The 18,379-nt window shown below is 38.0% G+C and overlaps 2 protein-coding genes across 3 annotated transcripts in view; one reads left to right on the top strand and one right to left on the bottom strand.

Annotated features, from left to right (window-relative positions):
- Window positions 1-2,277, bottom strand: part of LOC118816170 (syntaxin-11-like) — a 3,737-nt gene extending 1,460 nt beyond the window's left edge. Inside the window, exons 1-2 of one of the 2 annotated variants that reach the window (XM_036582681.1) lie at window positions 2,171-2,277; window positions 1-51 (exon numbers count right to left, since the gene is read on the bottom strand). The exon at window positions 1-51 is cut by the window's left edge and continues 1,460 nt beyond it. In XM_036582681.1, the coding sequence (XP_036438574.1) occupies window positions 1-45 (45 nt within the window). In that variant the 5' untranslated portion in view covers window positions 46-51; window positions 2,171-2,277. The remainder of the gene's footprint in view (window positions 52-2,170) is intronic. The other variant, XM_036582682.1, reaches the window with a different exon arrangement.
- A 1,079-nt stretch (window positions 2,278-3,356) lies between these two features.
- On the top strand, window positions 3,357-6,614 carry LOC118815649 (syntaxin-11-like). Its single transcript, XM_036581911.1, has 2 exons — window positions 3,357-3,563; window positions 5,516-6,614. Exon 2 carries the CDS (start codon window positions 5,528-5,530, stop codon window positions 6,401-6,403), a length of 876 nt encoding a protein of 291 aa, XP_036437804.1. The 5' UTR covers window positions 3,357-3,563; window positions 5,516-5,527; the 3' UTR covers window positions 6,404-6,614.
- The last annotated feature ends 11,765 nt before the right edge of the window (window positions 6,615-18,379 follow it).

The following is an 18,379-nucleotide window of genomic DNA, read 5'->3' as shown; positions in this document are numbered from 1 at the left end:
GCTAGACTCAGAGAGAGCCTGTAGGTCAATCAGTCTGTCCCTCATGGCTGCCTTAAGTGAGAATGAAAGAGAAAAGTGAATGGCATACCTAATTATACTCTTATTACACATTCATTAGCATTTTTGATTTTGGATTGGCTGCACATGGTGTGATGAGTACTGAAGTATCCCTCACTGTTCACATAACCACCAGCATGTATGTCTTGCATTCAACATTTACAGTGCTTCCAGCTGCCAGTGTGAATGACATATAGCCAGCTGATGTCAAGCAATGCCTCAGCTTGGGTGGAAGTTACCAAAGTTTACTAGCTAAAGTGTTGATAAGGTAGCTTGCATGAAAGTAGCAAGTACACAGTTTCAGGAAAAGTGTGCTGTAGTTAAGTAATTACAAAAACTAGGATAATTTAAATCACTTGTTTGTCTTGTATGGTTGAGGGCGTGGCTAACCTTATACCTAATCGTAACCTTTACCATTTTATTTTGAAAGTTATTGAGAAGATAATTAACCTAACCATTAACCATTTTATTTAACCAATATTAAAGGGTTTTACATTTCTGCATAATTACAGAGTTAAGATGTAAACAAAGTCATTTGGAGTAGTTTGAGGTGAATTGCTTCATTCATAGAGAAACATGATCATATCATATGAAATGCTTATAAATACACTGCCTTATCTGAGACACTGTATTTATGATAGTTTAGAGAAGGTTTTGGCTTAAAACGTATTTAAAATCTATTCATGGTCCCCAAAGAAAACATACTTTTTCAGATTTACCACTATTTTACCATTACATATAAAAAAAAGTGTGTAGGATCACTGATGGTTTTGGCGAGTAAATAAAATGGCTGTATTTGTGTTGTTGACATCATGGCCCCTAGTTCCTATCACCACCACTGTGAAGAAAACAGAGTTGACAAATTTCTCTACAACAAAGCATTTCACATCAAACCACTCAGAATGACTTTGTTTACATTTTAAACGTTTAATTATGCAAACATTTTGGAAATTATGTGGATTTTACTTCTAATGTGAGCTCACAAACATTTGGGTAGCTACTCAAGTAGCTTGCTCTATATCTGGCTAATATTTGTCCAAGCTGTGGTCTTTTTCTGCCCAAGTTGAGACTTTATCCTTTCTGGGGCTTCATCTGCAGTTTTGCAGCTGGACACTACTGGCCAATACTTTAAGAATAACTTAGCTTGCTCATAGCTCGGTGATGATACTTGAAGCACCCAATGCTCTCTAAAATATAACTCACTACAGAAATGAATATTCCAAAATGTGATTTTTTTTTTCATGATATATATATATATATATATATATATATATATATTAGACATTGCGCATTTACACCTACAAGAAATATCAGTTCTGTATTATCAGCATACATACATATGATGTTGATATTCTTTTTGAACCTCTTTATATGCAAAGTTATTGTAAATGGATTTACAGCTTTTCAGAACAAACTCTTCAAATGCAAATTGACACCTGTAATGAAACAAAAGCTCAATTTGTATTGCCTTACAGGTAGACAGCGTCAGGTTTTTTCCTGTCTACCACTGAAAGAGTGCAGTCACAGGACAAGTTCTTCTTAGCAGAACTATTTGAGGGTGGCGTCACTCACCAAACAAGTTTGGATGAATAGTTTAGATCTTAGATCTTACTGACATTCTTGCATGAAGACACTTTGGTTAGGAAATTCCTGTAGAACATATATTAAAAGTATATATATTTATAAAAAAGTCTGGGTGCAAAATCTATGTGCTACTACATCTGTTGAATAATAAAGAAATGAGCAAAATCATTTATGTATTTTACCTCCACAGGATAAAGAGAACAACTGAAGTCCAGAACAAAAGTCAGAACCTTGAAAACAAACTTGTAAACCCACCAACAGTCACCTGAATGTTTGAATTCAGTGTTGAATGAACACCTACAGTTTTATAACGATCATTTGTGTCCAGTTTGGACTTGAGTTAACACTATAGATTCTGATGTGTAAAATATAATTACATAAGATGCTAATAATAATCGCTCTGAGTCACAGTTTTAGATGTTTTATGTTTCTGTATATGAACAGTTTAACTCTCCACTTCACCAGCGCTGCTAACGCAATAAAATACAGCTGATCATCCTATAAGACCTAACATTTAGCACCACATTACCTCAGTGGTTTTCCCGCAGATTCTCAAATGTGAAGAGCTCGAAGTCAGGCCATATCTTCAGTGACTCAGGTTTGTGAAGAGTAGGGGGAACGTCATTTAACAGAGCGCGCAAAGGAATGCGCGTTCCCAGGACGCACCTCTTACGCACGACGCGCACAAATAGCGCCACTGAGCTGGTTTTGTGTGACACAGCAGGCTCGGCGATGTCTTTCTTCTGGTATGAAGCTTAACTAAGAATAGATTATAAAGACGTACACAATATGGATAAATGTCAAGTTCCCATTATAAACATAGCAGGCACTCATCTGCTCCACCTAGTGTGAGGCTTCCTTAGGTAAACTGTAAAAATGGTGCCTTAACTTTAAACAGTAAGTCAAAAACAAGGTTGTTTAATGTACATAGTGCCTTTTGGTGTCATAATCTAAGAAAATCAACTTGCTGCAATAATTTTAAGTGAACTAACAGTAAATTAAAATAATAATTCATATCCTCTATACTCTCAGAAAAAAGATGAGTACCCCTCTTGTCACTGGGATGGTACCCTCAAGGGTACATTTCAGTACCTTTGATCAGGGAACATAATTGTACAATAATCCATTAAAATGCTATTTTCTAAGTTGTAATTGACTCCACACACCCCGTCTCTAATGTTACAACCGAATGTCATGAGGATTAAATAATATTTTACACAGACTTATCATATATGCCTGAGCAGAGTGGCTTTTTTCTAAGGGTCTGTAACAGCTGTCTTCCATATTTTAAACATCATCTGTAAATCAGTATCTCCAAAATAGTAACTTTACAGGAGAAGGAAAAGGGGTTATTTACTGTTAATGTAAGATAATGTAAAGACATTTTATTCCAGTTAATTTTGGAGGTTTTATATGGGTCCATTCATCATGAAATGTTTACACGTTGTAAAGGGCACCTGATTTGCTCAAACAGAAAAAAAAAAACAGAAAAAACTTAATATTCTGTCGACATTTTTATGATTTCAAGCTAAACGTTTTTGTTCTCCAACTCAAACTACTGGGGGAAAATGATTTTCTGTCGAATTCCTGTATTGTCGTTCTTAAACTCGGACACTAGGGGGCGGTTCCAGGCTCCGCACCGTGCTGCCCTCTGCAGGTGATCAACAGTAGCGTCCTACCTGCGTTTTAGGGCGGAGGGTAAAGTGAGATCTACGTGAGCTGAACTTCCGCACTGTGAGCAGCTGGAAGGTTGTGTTGTCTGAGTGTGTGGCGCAGCTGCAGCTTTACGCGCGTGTAAAGTGGGTGTTTACAGTCGTTGTATGCCACAGTAACGTGTAGTATTCCTATGAGGAAGACCTTCAGAAGACAGTTCGTCTGGTGGTGGGCTTTATGATGACCATCTACTGAGCACTGTAAAACAGGTAAGGCCCTCAGTGCATATTCATTGGTACCGTAGCAAAAATATTGCTACTATCATTACATGGGAACACAAAGTGTATTTTAAGCTCTGTTGATTGAATTTCTATAGAGCTTGTTGCTGATCTGGAGCTGTGGATGTTATTTTCAGTCTAACTTATGAGCAAGCAGCAGAGAACTGGATCCAACGGGCTTAATGAATAAATAAATAAATGAAACCACATGTCAGACTGATGATGGAGAAACTAAACCTTTAGGTGAGACGTTAGTCTGATTAGTCCACAAACGAGTCTGTCTTGTTTGGCAAGGTGATCACATGCCAACTTTCTCAGAGGCAGTTTAAAAACACCTGTGAGTGTCGCTTTGTTTTTACCCCTGTCCAGTTCACATTTTTATTCTGTTCCAGCAGTAAACCTGGGCTTGGTTGTAGAGCAGTAGTCCTGAAGGTACCCTATACCTTCCCTATTCCCTGCTCCATCATGCTCACTTTAACTCAGAAAGGGTTTGTTATGTAGCTGATAAGGGGGAACCACTGTTGTAGACTGTTCATTAGCTTAAACAGGAGTTAAGGTCTACAAAAAATGTGGACTGTTAAGGGGTCCCCATAGACTGGACTGAATACCCCAGAACACCACACACAGGCTGTACTACATACTGTAACTATTAGAAGAAATCCTAGTAACTCTGTTTAATCTCTATTTTTTCCAATGAATGCAGGGAGCCAAAGGACAGCTCCGATACAAACTGTATACCTACAAGTTAAAAAAAAATCAAAATATAAGTTTTATTGCTGATCAAAAATTGCATCAGTTAATCAGTGACATACACCATATAGTAACTTACATTTTTATTCAAAATATAATACAAGAACAAAAAGCCAAAGAGATAAAAAATAAGCTATAAAAAGTAGTGTAAAACAGTCTCTGAGTAGATGACCTCAGAGGATTATAATGGTGCAACTGGAGTGAGGAAGTGCAAAGGTCCAGTGCAGAATACAACTATATACAGAGTTATTAGTTTGTGTAGTCAGACTGCAATGTTTATATAGTACCTTACTGCTCTGTAATGGACCTTTGCACTACCTCATTCTAGCTTTTGTGTAGTTGCACCATTATAATCATCTGCAATAATGTTTATATATATATATATATATATATATATATATATATTTTATATCTCATTGCCTTATTTGTCTTATGATAAAAAGACCTAGTAATTAGCAACCTAATCATTATCACTATTATCTGTATTGTGTTAAAGGTTACTAATAATTATATAACTGTTACATATGCACTCATAAATTCTACCATTTGAATTATTAAATATTACTACTTAGTGATGTACAAATGATTTTTTTATTATATAAACCTAATCATTAATTACAATCTATTAATAATTATTTAGCTAATAATTACTGATAAAGTTAATGTATTATACAACTTAAAATAGGAATCCTTATTACATACAATTTATAGACATTATACATAACTACTTAGTAATTGTTTGCCTTCTGTTGTAGATGACTTAGTTTTAGATAACTTTTTAGTTGTTTATTGTCTTACTATCAGACTCATTGTGCTATCCCTCCAGTCACAACCGTGACTGTTCACGTTTGCATCTCCTGTGAGCATGATATAAATGTGGCATAACAATCTTATTAAAATAACAATAACAGACCCTTCAAAGATTGTATGTACCAAATATGGCAGTTGTACCTCTATTCTAACATTTTACTGACTTCCTTTTGTAGAGTATTTCTCTGGTGCATGCTAGAAGTAACACCAACATAAACATTTTCACATGGAATCAAGACAATCTATAATTTATAGTTTGCCTTTCAGTAAAACCAAAAGCATCAACAACTCATATTTTATATTCATAATTAGTGGGATTGAATGGGTTCATTGATTGTACATGACTGTAGTGTTTCAACTTCAAATAAATTCTCTGTCTTCAGATTTTCGCCACTATGAGGGACAGACTAAGCCACCTTCACGCTTTGTCCCAGTCAAATGGCCGTGTGGAAGAGCTAGAGAGTGCTGCAGCTTACCTTCCCTCACATAACACTCATGGAGAAGCTCCTCAGCAGGACAGTAATGACCCCGAGATAGAGGCCGTGTTTGACGAGGCTAATGGCATTCGGCGTGATGTTCAGCTCATCATCCTGGACGTGAAGCACCTCAAAGAGCAGAATGCTCGCATTTACACTGAGCTTCCAAACTCCACACCGACTGCTGTTCAGCAGGACTCCAGTGCCATCGCTGCTAAAATCAAGGCCAGTGCTGAAGACCTGCTGGTGCGTCTACGGAAGATGGATGAGCATGCCAAGGAACTGGAGAACCAGCACGGCGCTAACGCAGCCGTTTCTAGAATTGCCCGCACTCAGTACGCTGGCCTGAGCAGCAGCTTCCGAGAAGCAATGTTAACATACAATCAAGCTGAGATGAGCCACAGGGAGACGTGCAAACAGCACATCCAGCGGCAGCTGGAGATCGTGGGCCAACAGGTGACAAGTGAGCAGATTGAGGAGATGCTGGAGAACGGCCAGTGGAACGTGTTTAGTGTAAATATGCTCTCGGAAGGGAAAACGGCACGCTCTGCACTCAACCAAATTGAAAGCAGACACCGTGACCTGCTGGAGTTGGAGAAGCGCATCAAGGGCATCCATGAACTGTTCCTGGATGTGGCCATGCTGGTGGAAGAACAGAGCTCAATGATTGACTACATTCAGACAAACGTCCAAAACACCGATGCAGCACTGAAGGGTGTCCTGATGAAGCTTGAAAGAGCTAAAAGGCATGACCGGAGCAATCCCTTCAAAAAGATTTTCTTTTGGAGGCGTTAATTTTGTATTTTGCTTTGTTTTGCTGTGATTGTATTGATTACTATTTAAGAGTTTCATTGCTTATACTTTAGACACTTGAATATTGATACTTTGCATGAATATCTGTCTTTGAAGCAGCTGGCCAAACACATACTATTAAATCTTAATAATTTAAACAAAAAAACAGAACATATTTGTGTGTGTTTAATAAATTGTGAATGTTAATATTCTCCACTTTTGCATGTTTGATTTTTCTAAGATAATTAGTATATTACAAAGAGTGAATAATACCTGCTCAATGCAAAATCCAGGGCACAAGCGCTTTTTGAACAAAGTGTGCCTTGTGTTCATATGTTACTTTTAATGTTTAATGTTAATGTCTGCACCATACGCACAGCTAACACACATAGACACTAGGGACGTATGCAGAGATGTTCAGGTTTTAGTATGATTTTCAATTCTGAGATCAACATTCAATTCGGTTTTCCATATTTTATATCTTTGATGACTTGGTTTTCACAAAAGATGATCAACAAGAGACCATGGAAGGAAATTAAGGAGAGTTTCTTCTATATGTTTGTAAGTTTGATCAACTGTTTTTGATATGTCTTCATTAGACATTGTCAGACCCTTAATGCTAAGAATTTCCATTGTTTTTTCGAGAATTATGCAAAGTGCAGTCACTGAGATGTGTTACTGTGTTATTCAGAAGTGGACTTGCCCACAAGAGGAACCTTTACTAGGAACCTGTGGAACGATATTTCATAAACTAGGCTGTGTTGACACTCTGTCATTTTACCACAGTTGAGGGCCGTCTTAAAGTGCTAGTTGCCTCACTTTTGATCTGCGCCTATCTCAGTACAGTACATGCTTTTTTTTGTCCAGAATGCATCAAACCGATTCAAAAGTCCAGCTAAATCAAACTTTACTGAGTGTGTTTTTAAGGTTTATGTTCTCTCAATGCCATTATCCCATTATCCCCAAAACTGCTGCTTGTTGTGTTAGTTTGTCTCTGGTTTTGTTTTAGTTGATTTTCGCATAATTCTGAGCTGTGTTTCCAAATGTGCCTTGTTAGTTGTTCAGATTTTTTCCCCTTTTACCTGATTTAGACAAAGTTTTTCTTGAAACTTAAGTTATACATAATATTGCTAACTTATTCATGATTGACAAGTGACATTGATTATTGACTTTTGCAATTGAAGTATTTATGTCTAGATATTTAATGCCTTAGCTAAACAATGAATGCATTTAACTCCAGAATGTTAGCAGGGCTCATGTAACTTAAGCTAACAACAAGCCAACACTGATTAACCCATCAAACACAGATATGTAGCTATTACTCACCTTTACAATCACAGTTATGTTTGATGGTATAGTTGATGGTACCAATGACAGAATAATCCTTCCACAGACCAAATAATTTTATGTTTCTATGGATTTGTATGCTTTTAGCCCCTCGATGTGTGGGCTAAAACAGTATTTACAAGGTAATTATAGGTGTCTGGATATGTTATCAAGGGCAATAATGTATAACTGGAACTCAACTGTAACATCGATTTGGTACAGATCAACACCTCCTATCAAACTAATTTTTTCCTAACGTCTTGATTTGGAAGCTTTAACTTTAGGCTTTATGGTTATACACATTATGCTAATGAAAAGTCAAGAATGTGGCTGCAAGACCCTTTTTCTGGTGCTGCGTCCAAAAAATTTTTGCTAGTGTTCCTGTCATCCCTCTCCTTTCTGACTGCTCCTCTCCTACCCCAGAAAAACACAGAGGATCACAATGTTTTCTTGAAAGCACGCCTTAAACTGTTACACAGAGCCCACCTATTCACATTTGTGTGGTTTTGTGCTCCAACTTGTATATTTTATTTTACACTAAGTATAAAATACACAACACAGATAATACAGATATACAGAATATATCAACCCAAGGAAAACACAGAATTTAACGTTGGAGTTTTTGTAGGATTACTCCTTATTTGTCTGACCCTCTCTGGGTGTGTCTGCAGTGATGTCATTCTAATATCTTTCTGGGTATTATACATTGGTGTATCCTCCAATTCAAATCGCTTTGGTTTGTGTCTGGAACGGCTTCTCTTGTTTTCTTAGGTATTCCGGTAGAAGAGAAGGAGGACCGAAAGGAAAAATCATTAACTTTCAGGGTTTCTTGATGCAGTCTGGGTTTTGCCAGTATTACCTATAGGCCCTTTTCACATTACCACTTTTACTAGTTACACTGCTTCCACTAAAACAATAACAACAATGACAGAGTAGTGCTTGTACAGCTTACCCAAGTGTTCAAACTCAAAACAAAAACAACCTCACCTCAGTTTTGATGGCTTTTCAGCTGACCTTGAGCAAAGGAAAATGGGTTTGTGCAATTAGGGGAGATGAAAGAGATTTGAAAGAGCAAGTACTCAGCAGGGAGAAGATGTTCGTTCACTGGAGCCATTGTTTGCTGAAAACATCTACAGTTGTGCTTCACACCATGATGACATGGCACCCCGCCGATATGTGTGCGTGTTTGCCTTTTTGCAAACTAGCTTAATGACCTTTCTCACAGTCACTGTGTCGTCACATCTGACTGTAAATAATGGCCTAATTGGACTTCAGCTTGCACTGTTTAACAAAGCGACAATGAAGGGTCGCTGGTTTTCAGTCTTCGTTCAAACTTCTTTGTTTGGCCTCAGCACAGCCAATAGGAGAGCAGTGCCTGGTAATTCCCCCCAACACGGATGAAAGGCTAATTTGACTTGGCTGAAGCGTGTTGAACAAAATTTAAATACATTTCAACTTTACAAATCAGTGTACTCCGTCTCAGTGGTGAGCACAGCAATAAACGGAGCATCTGAATTTTATGCATTGAGTAAGCAAGCCTCTGTTTAATTCTTCTAAAAACTAGCAACGTTAGCAAGTGATCTGAACAGCGCAACTAGCAAAGAGACACAGCATCATATTTCTACATTAAAGTAAAGTACTTACCAAGCTACTGTGTTTGGGGTCTATTTCTCAAGGTTTTTAAGCAAACCTCTGTGATACCAATTTCCAGGATGTGCCTGTGTATTAATATTTACCTTCAAGCTGAGCATTTTTAATCACAAATGCAAGCAAAACTGTACCACTGTACAGCCCACATTGGCTATCCAGTTTAGTTTTACTGTTTTTTTTTTAAATTTATTTATTTATTTTTTTTAGCAATTACCAAGTTAAAAGTGATTCATGACAACCAGAGTTTTTCAGCTGAACTTGATCGAGTGGAAACTTTCCACTATCCTCTCGAGGTGAGTCTTTTTGGTTGTATTATTGGTGCATTTAGGAGCGCAGCAATGATTCCGGGCAGTGCTATTGGCATTTGTTTACAATGTGACCAGACATCATTTAATGCTACTATTTATGCTTCCTTATTAACAAATGCTGAAGTGTGAGAATGGCCTATTGTTAGCAAGCTGTTTCAACAGCTGTGTCTGAAACTGAAGGAAGCTGTCTCAATGTCTTGCTGCCTCTGCTTTCTCATAAGTCAGTTCCTAAGAAGGCAGCGTTGTGGTGAAGGAACCCGCAACTGAATTGTGTCTGAGATATACAGGCAGAGATAAGACAGAGATACATCACACTGTTGTATCTGTATCTTTTCCCTATAAAAAGATGTTTAAAACGTTTTTTTAAGAACGCTAGAACATAGGGTTGGGCGATATGACAATAGCTATCATTACTGTGATAAATTATATCAAAATATATCACATTATGCTTTTCTTAGCATATCATGGATATCATCAGTACTTAAAAACACTTCCTAACTGCATGTTTGATTACAAAGAGAGCATGAATAGTCCTGTTTTACTGGACTAGTGCAGCACAGTATGTGAAATGTTGAATATACAGCATGATTCAAAAAGATTAATCTAATTTCAAAGCACCATATTTTTACAACCGTGAGGCACCTAGGAACCAATCACATACCAATTGAAAAAGGGGGTCATAGAGTTTCTGACTGTCAACGGAAGATGGCTCCCTTCAGTCTGTGAGGAGATGGCAACCCCTGAGCAGAAAGCGTTTTGCGCTCTCCACTTCAATAAGAGTGAATCCGTCATAACTGAGCAACATGATTTTCGTCGCAGTGAACCTCCAACAGCTCAGAGCGTTCGTCATTGGTTCCACAAAACTGGATGATCTCCAAAATCACACTGAAAGAGCTGTGAGTACAGTGACACCCGACATGCTCAATCGAGTATGGGATGAATTTGACTATGGCGTTGATGTTATCTGTACAACTGGAGGAGGTTCATATTGAGCACTTGTAAAATTACATAATAAACTTTATGCTCATTTAAACCATTTACAATTTACTGCATTGTTCTGTAATGATTTACAAGTGAAATAAATCATTTAGAAATCGGATGAATCTTTTTGAATCACCCTGAATATCATTGTATCCATACTTTTTGACAGTATTTTTTAATTGTGGCACTACTTTGTCTTTTCCAATCACATGTCAGAAAAGAAATTGGTTTCGTAAAAACATTCTGAAGTGTCATGACATTACATTTTTGCCATATCACTCACCATTAGCATGCTAAACGTTTTGAAACCAAAAAAAAAATTCTATTTTTGTATACAAACCAGTCTCTCACCTCTGCTGTGTCAGTGTGGGTGTTGTCTGCTATTTTTTCCCAACTGCCATTTTTTCCCAGCTGCTACACAGGATTATGGGACATGTAAAGCAGTGAAGGATACATCCAGAGCTGGTTTATGAGGAGCCTGGCCACTTCCTATTTCCCCCATTATATCAAAAACATGACTGCAAAACGCCAGTGAGCAAGTCCACAATGAATGGGAGTGAATGGAGCTCAACTAAAGCTAAAAACAAAATGTTAAAATAGTTTCTAATCACTTACCCAGGGCCTTCCTTTAATTTTAGAAAGTAGAAGGATGTATTTCACTAAAAAACAAAGAAAACTTACTGATATATTTCCTTTTTTCTACAGCAAAGGGGTTTTGGGCTGCAGGAAGCTAGCATTACTGCTAATGAGTGGTGATTGGTTGGCGAGCAGCTCATTGGCTGTTTGTGCTCACTGACGTCATGGCTGTATATGAGGCGCCATTTTAAACTGTCTCTTTGAAAATATAACAGAAGTGTTAAAATGTTTCATGCTGTTCTGTGTTTAGGAAATTAATATAATCTTTTACATTAAAAATGTTTAAGCATTTATAAACTATGATTTTGCTTAAATGCTTAACCCGTTCATTTTGGACTCATTTGGGCGCTCCTGAGCGAGTCCATAACATGGCTAATCTCCTCTATAACATGGCTAATCTAGCTCTTGGCTATAGTCATTTTCATGTATCCATCGTTTTGTGGCTTTGTAGACGTTAGCTGACGTTCTGTGAAGGAACTGTTCCACAAATTATGCATTTCTTCAGCTTGGACTCCCACAGTGTCGTGTGTTTAGTGCTGTCCACAATTCTGGACACATCCTCGAATTTCAATCTTGGCAACTATGACAACGATAAAGTGAAGAAAAGCCTGAGTCTTAGCTCTGAGAGTACACTATACGACTTTTAAAATGACATTTAAAAACGGAGAACATCTCAACACACAACGAGTTTCGGCTGCAAAACGCACTCAAAATCCCAGAGCTCTCCTGTTATCACGGTGTACAAACAAAAGACCTGAGGGTATTCAACAAAGCAATATTCCTCAGTTTAACCAGATAATTTACGCCTAAATTTAAACTCTTCCGATAGGAAATGAGCTGAAAGACATTTCCATTGGACTTTCTCAGTAGTCTGGCTATCTCAGAAATCCTGCTGTGTGAAATAACGTTATCCCCCGTTTGCGATTTTTAGCACATGCGCAGAAGTGTAGCGAAAACGCAAACTGGGCATCAGTATTGGCGGTAAACACAGATATACCGGTGAGAGCTAAACAAAGACTACTACAAACTGCCCGCTGAAATTGTAGAGAGTGACTCTTGGCCTGTGTTTAAGCAGTTCCTCCGTCTCTTCGCCTCTTTACTCTCTTGTTCTTTCATTGGCCCCTGCCTGAATCACTGATGGAGTTACATCGCTGACCAACTCACACTACAGGGCTCATCAACTGTTTGAGTCGTTACAAATAAAACATGTTTGAAAACATCGGCGGCCTCTAATCACTCTGAATGGGCAAATCGGGATTACAATCAGGCCAGTAGTCCGTAGTATAGGCCCAACATCATGACGAGTTTGTTTTGATTACAATCTTTCCTGTCAGTGTAGCGGTTCTTGGTCTTGTTAACGAAATACGGCATGATCATGCACAGAAATAGATTATCGGCATCATTGTTGTACATTAAATTCACTCCAGCTGTAATATATAAGGGAAACCACTTTTCTAAGGCCCTGGTTAAAGATGTTCCCCCTGTATTCTCCGTTCTAAAGATTATAAAATATGAATAAAAGTTACTGAGTGGAATTACCGCGAGGAATAGGACGAAATAACGGTACAGAAACAAACGAAGAGCGTTGACTGAAGACGTCATGATTTCGACATGCGCAATGAGGGGGGAACAGAGGGAACTGAATTTACCGTAACGCCGTATTTCCTTTTACTTATGAAACTAATTGGTTCGAGTTGAATGACTAGATTCAACGCTGCAGTTACGTTTGTCAGACTTAAGTCATGTTCTGCTAAAATAAACTACTGATATGCAACTTCAGTAGTTTATTTACACTTTCTTGCTTCAGTCGCTATCTTAAGTTATTCTTAGATATGTTGGGTTGATGCCTGGTGTTCATTGCCTCATGTTTGGCTCCAAAGAGCGATGATTTCTCGTCAGCGCCACAGTAATTCGCATGCCTTACCAGTAGGGGTCACCATTACAGCACAAACAAAAAAAGTCTCAGCCGGGTCTAAACCCGTGTTCCTTTGCCTGTATAGTTTGGTGGAAATGAGCAGAACTGTAAGACCATTTGGGTTTGGGTTCCTCTGTGCAGCTCAAACATGCCTTGAACAGACTGTGGTTTTAAACGCACAGCATATATTCGCACAAGATATACTTTCAAGATATAAATTTCTTTATGTAGTGAGTACAAATAATCAAAGTAATTAGTGGAAAAGTAGCTGTTCTATTTTAAATGCATTCATTTTGCAGTTAATATAATGATTTATGCAGTTATGTGTATATGTGTATATTACTAAATAGGCTACATATACAGATCAGCTGAATATATGATCTCATGGGACTCTGTAATGAGTAGCCTATGGCTACTACTGCTACAGGTATGTACTACATGGTTAGAATGCCTGCAGTTTAGCATGAAATGGATCTAAATGTCTTTGAACACATGCATGTAAGTTTTTGTTATTAGATTTTATATGAACACTTAGAAATTGTGTACGCACAGGATCATTTTAGTCATCTCTTCAGCTTCTGTAGCCACAGCCCCTCACTCCGCTTTCCTCTATGAAAGAAAAGAATCAAACCATGTGGAAGGAGAATTATTAGAAAGGCATTACTCAGTTAATTAACCACATGATGACATAGGGCTTGATATCATCCAGTGTTTTTAGCCAGACAATAATAAAAAGCTGTGAAGTGACATTCTCTTTATGTAACAGTTATGTCATATGTCATGAAATGATATTCCAGCATACTGAAATACCACATTAGCTCTGTATGGAAAATCATTGTTGTTATCACATTCTCAGCCTACCAGCTCACTTGTCTCTATGCAGTTTTCTGAAGGGCAGCATTTGCACTGTGTGTTCTTTAGACTTGATTTCCTGGCACTTGTCCTCTGCACTCTGTTCACAAAGGAGTTTGCAAAACCAGCTGCTTTAAAGGGCCCGTTTAATGGGGAAAAATGTATTTTACTTAATTTTGAAACAAGTTTGATGTTGTATTGAAATGTTGTTAAAGTTTAGATTGTACTGTTTACTAACCAGTCAAAAATTATGATAATGTTTTGATTAGTTGTTTTTGTGATTAGGTCTGGGCGATACCTAAAAATGATTACCATGACACTTTCTAGTTAAAATCATAATTATTAATTATGTTGTGCTCCCTGCTGGGCAAACTTTAGGCTGCAAGTGCCATACCCACCTGCTTTACGTATAAATAATAAATTATATATAAATAAATAATAAATTCAGATATAGACAGCTTTTAGAAAATCATGTAGTGTTATACTATACCTTTCTCTGTGTTCCCAGTGTGGTCGGTGCATGTAGACTTTAAGAATTCTGACAATGACGGAAATTTTTTGATACTAGAAAAAAAAAGACATCCCCAAAGCAAAAATGGCAGTGTGCATGACACATACTTACACATACCAGAGATACGTGTGCCACTGAGCAAATATCCTTGAAATTAGTACTTGCTAATTCTAATGACCTTCTCCAGGTGCTACACTGTCTCCACTGAACTTATAAATGAACTGTTTGTCAACTTCACAAACCCCAGCCAAGCCAGAGCTCTCTCTTAGCTTTACCACCACTACTGAAAAATGTCCCAGAGGAAACACTGCATATTAATGTGTTTTCCCCTCTCTTACAGTACAGCCGTTCTTAAAACACTATCTTTTAAGTTGTTCCATTTGAATTAGGAATGTTAAGCAGCTTTTCAGCAGATTGCACAGTGTGGTGTCCCAGTGAAGTTCACTTGGGAGTGTTCTCATTAACTGACCTGGAACCGCTTGTAAACTTGGCTATTTTTCCTCCACAGCTCCAGCTTTCCAGCTCTTTCATGTTAACTGCACAAGGTGAGTCAGGCTTTCCACCATTGGGCCAAAGTGCCCGGCTCTTGTCCTGTGAAAAGTTGACTGTCATTTTAGCAGGAGAACACTGTGTTTATGCCATATTTACTGTTTCACACATACAATTGTATAAGGGCAGGACAGTGTACATGCTGCAGTAATGATACCCCACTGATGGTACTGCTGTGGATTTATGTGGGTAAACTGAAAAATCTCATTCGGTTCTATGTATGTGCTTTATCTGACTTGCACTTGCCCTGTGTTTAACAAAATAGGCTATTATAGCTTGCTCTGTAAACTTGCCTTTTTGAACACTTTATGGCCTGTAATGAGGTACCCCTCTTTTGTTAATGTCTTATTGTATGAGGTGTGACTCAGGAATGCCTCAGGATTTCTTCTCATAAGGACGGAAGAGCAGTTTGACTCTTTTGTTTGGCTTCTCACTGAAGATGACAGCTAAACAAAAGGTGTATCACCTATTTTTCAAAATTTTAAGCTGGCGTCCTGTCGTTTTTACTGGTAAGGATGTTTAAATGCTGAAGCCTTTTGTTTAAATGTTCTGTTTAAATGCTACTGTAACCTAATTCTATTGAAATGTTTTGTTTCTAATCAGATTTTACTTGCTGAGTGCTGCTGATTTTCCCTCAGTTAAGATTTTCTTGCAGGGTCACTTGTTTGGAGAGTATGAGAGAGTATAATTCAACTGGTCATCTACTTACAAAAGCAAAGTGCCTTCATCTTCTCTAACTCGCATCACATGACTAATAGCTAGGTTTTCTCCCTCTCTGCCCAGTCTCTAACATCAGAAACCACTAAAGCTCTTTCTGTGGTCTGTGGATGTCAAGGCTGAGAGTACTGCTGTCTAGAAACAGCTGTCCATCCAAAGGCAGCACTCTTATGGATAGACAAGAACCTTCTTTAATTAGTGCCAGTGACTAATGGAAAAATTGAACGAGTTGACTCAAATTGAATGAGTAGATGGCGTGAAGCAGCAACAGTTAGTCGAACTGGCTTTAGAAACGTGATGGCAAACTGATGCCTTAGTGCCTTTTCAGTTTTATTTGGCTGTTATAACAAACTGCACATTGTGAAATGAGAACCATTTGCTTTAAGACCAAAAAGCTCAAAGACAAAGACCAAACTAAAGAGTCAGAAAACACAGTTTGTTTCAGTTATGCTAAATCATTCTTACACTTTAAAAAAAGTTTAGTCGATTCAACTGAAAAATTGTGCTTCATGTGGCAGTTTAACTAGTTTTTATTGAGTCAAGCAGGGCAAAGTAAAATTATATACTCCCAATGAGCAAAAGCAGTATTTTATTTTCCATCTATCAAAACCTCTCACTTTTAAATTATAAATAAAGGGTGCACAATTGGAACGGTCATATTTTTGCTCTTAAAGCCCCTGTCAACATGGTTTCAAATGTTAAGATTTTTGATTTCGTATGAAAGATATGCCACAGAAAAGCGTTTACAAGTGTTATATTCGAGAAATATGTATAAATGAGTACAACTAAATGAATAATAGATAAATTCTCCCAAAATTCCGAGCTGCCGCCTGCTCATAATGGAATGGGCGTGTCAGAACGCAAAATGACGCACAATGGGGTCTCCCAGGCAGTACAAACTACCAGGCTCCAGTGGTAGTGCTGAGTGACACCGCTGTGGTTCAGCCCTACGTGTTTGAGCCTCCCCTGCAGAAATATAGGCGACTTGGCTCTTCCCAACCACTCTCTGAATTGTGAGTTAAAAGTGCAAAATGGAGAGCAAGCTGTCTAATGGTCATTTTAGAGGTTGTATTTTGTAGAAAATGTTATAGAACTCACGCTTTTCAATTTATGACTGGTATATTACAGATATATCAAAGATTTGAAAGTTTAGCAGCACTAACGTTATATCTGTAACTTTGTGGCTAGCTAACTGCTGGGCCGTGCTCCTAAAACACAGGTCACACAAACTCCCGTTCTGAGTCAACACGGTCATGCTTGCAGACGTGGTGGAGAAATTTATGTGCCACGATTATTCAAAAAATAATTTTGAAATAAGGTTTATTATACTAAAATTGGACCAGTCCGAATAAAACAGCAGATTGAAAATGATACGACATATTTACAAGACAAGTTTTAGTCTATTTCAGTCTTGTCTTCTTTGAACAGAGACATACACCAATCAGCCAACATTACAACCATCTCCAACAGCACTGCTGTGTCTGATCCACACGTACCAACACAACACACACTAACACGCCACAGCCGCTTTGTGGTGTTCTGTGGGGGTCCTGACCTTTTGAAGAACAGGGTAAAAGAAGGCCTAGAACGTTTGCAGAGAAACAGATGGACTACAGTCTGTGATTGTAGATATACATAGTGCACCTATATGGTAAGTGGAGCTGATATAATGGGACCGGGAGTTTAGATACAAGGAGGTGGGTAATGTCATGGCTGATCGGTGTAGACAGATGGAAGACGAAGGGAATTTGGCTTTTCATTATATTAGTCTAGTGACTACTAAAAATCAAGACATGCATTTTAGTATAAAAAGACACATTTGAATGAATGAATGAGTCTTTGATAAGAAATCTTATACAATAAAGAGGTTCCCCAAGAGACTTACAGTGGAAGCTATTGGGGTATGGTTGTATGCCCCATCAGCAAAGCCTTAGAGCATTGAAACTGTGTTGGTTTCCAAACTGAAGCTCCCAGTCAATGTGTAAAGAAAGCATATGTATCAAAAAAGTGCTTACACAGTGCTTTCTTGGAGGCGTTCCAACAGTGCTGACTGAGATTAATTATTTTATCACTTCTGCACGTAATGTGCCACTTTAAATGTCATAGAGACTTATAATAGATCTTGATGGCAACCAGAGGACGTTTTGGTAAAAGTAGTATCTTAGTACTTTGGAAACAGATGAAAAGCTTTGCAGTTATCAGTATGAGAACAGTACAAAAACACAATATTTAATGTACTACAAATTTGGTGCCTGCAGCACAGTCCACAAAAAGTTGGGACAGGAGCAAGTTTACCACTGTGTTACCTCACCTTTGCCTTTAACAACACTTTTAATTGTGTGGGGTCTGATGACACCAGGTGATCAAGTTTATAGGGGGATTTCTTTTTTGTCATTTTTCTGTTATCCAAGTCTTCAGCTGGGCCTTCGTTGTCATATTTTTCACTTCATAATGTGCCACACTTTTTCAGCGGGAGGCAGGTCTAGACTAGACATTTGCTGGATGCTTCTTTTATACCCAAGCATGATTGCATC

The sequence above is a fragment of the Colossoma macropomum genome, unplaced genomic scaffold, assembly GCF_904425465.1.
Source record: "Colossoma macropomum unplaced genomic scaffold, Colossoma_macropomum, whole genome shotgun sequence".
Lineage (NCBI taxonomy): Eukaryota > Metazoa > Chordata > Actinopteri > Characiformes > Serrasalmidae > Colossoma > Colossoma macropomum.
This window is presented reverse-complemented; position numbering and strand designations above follow the sequence as displayed.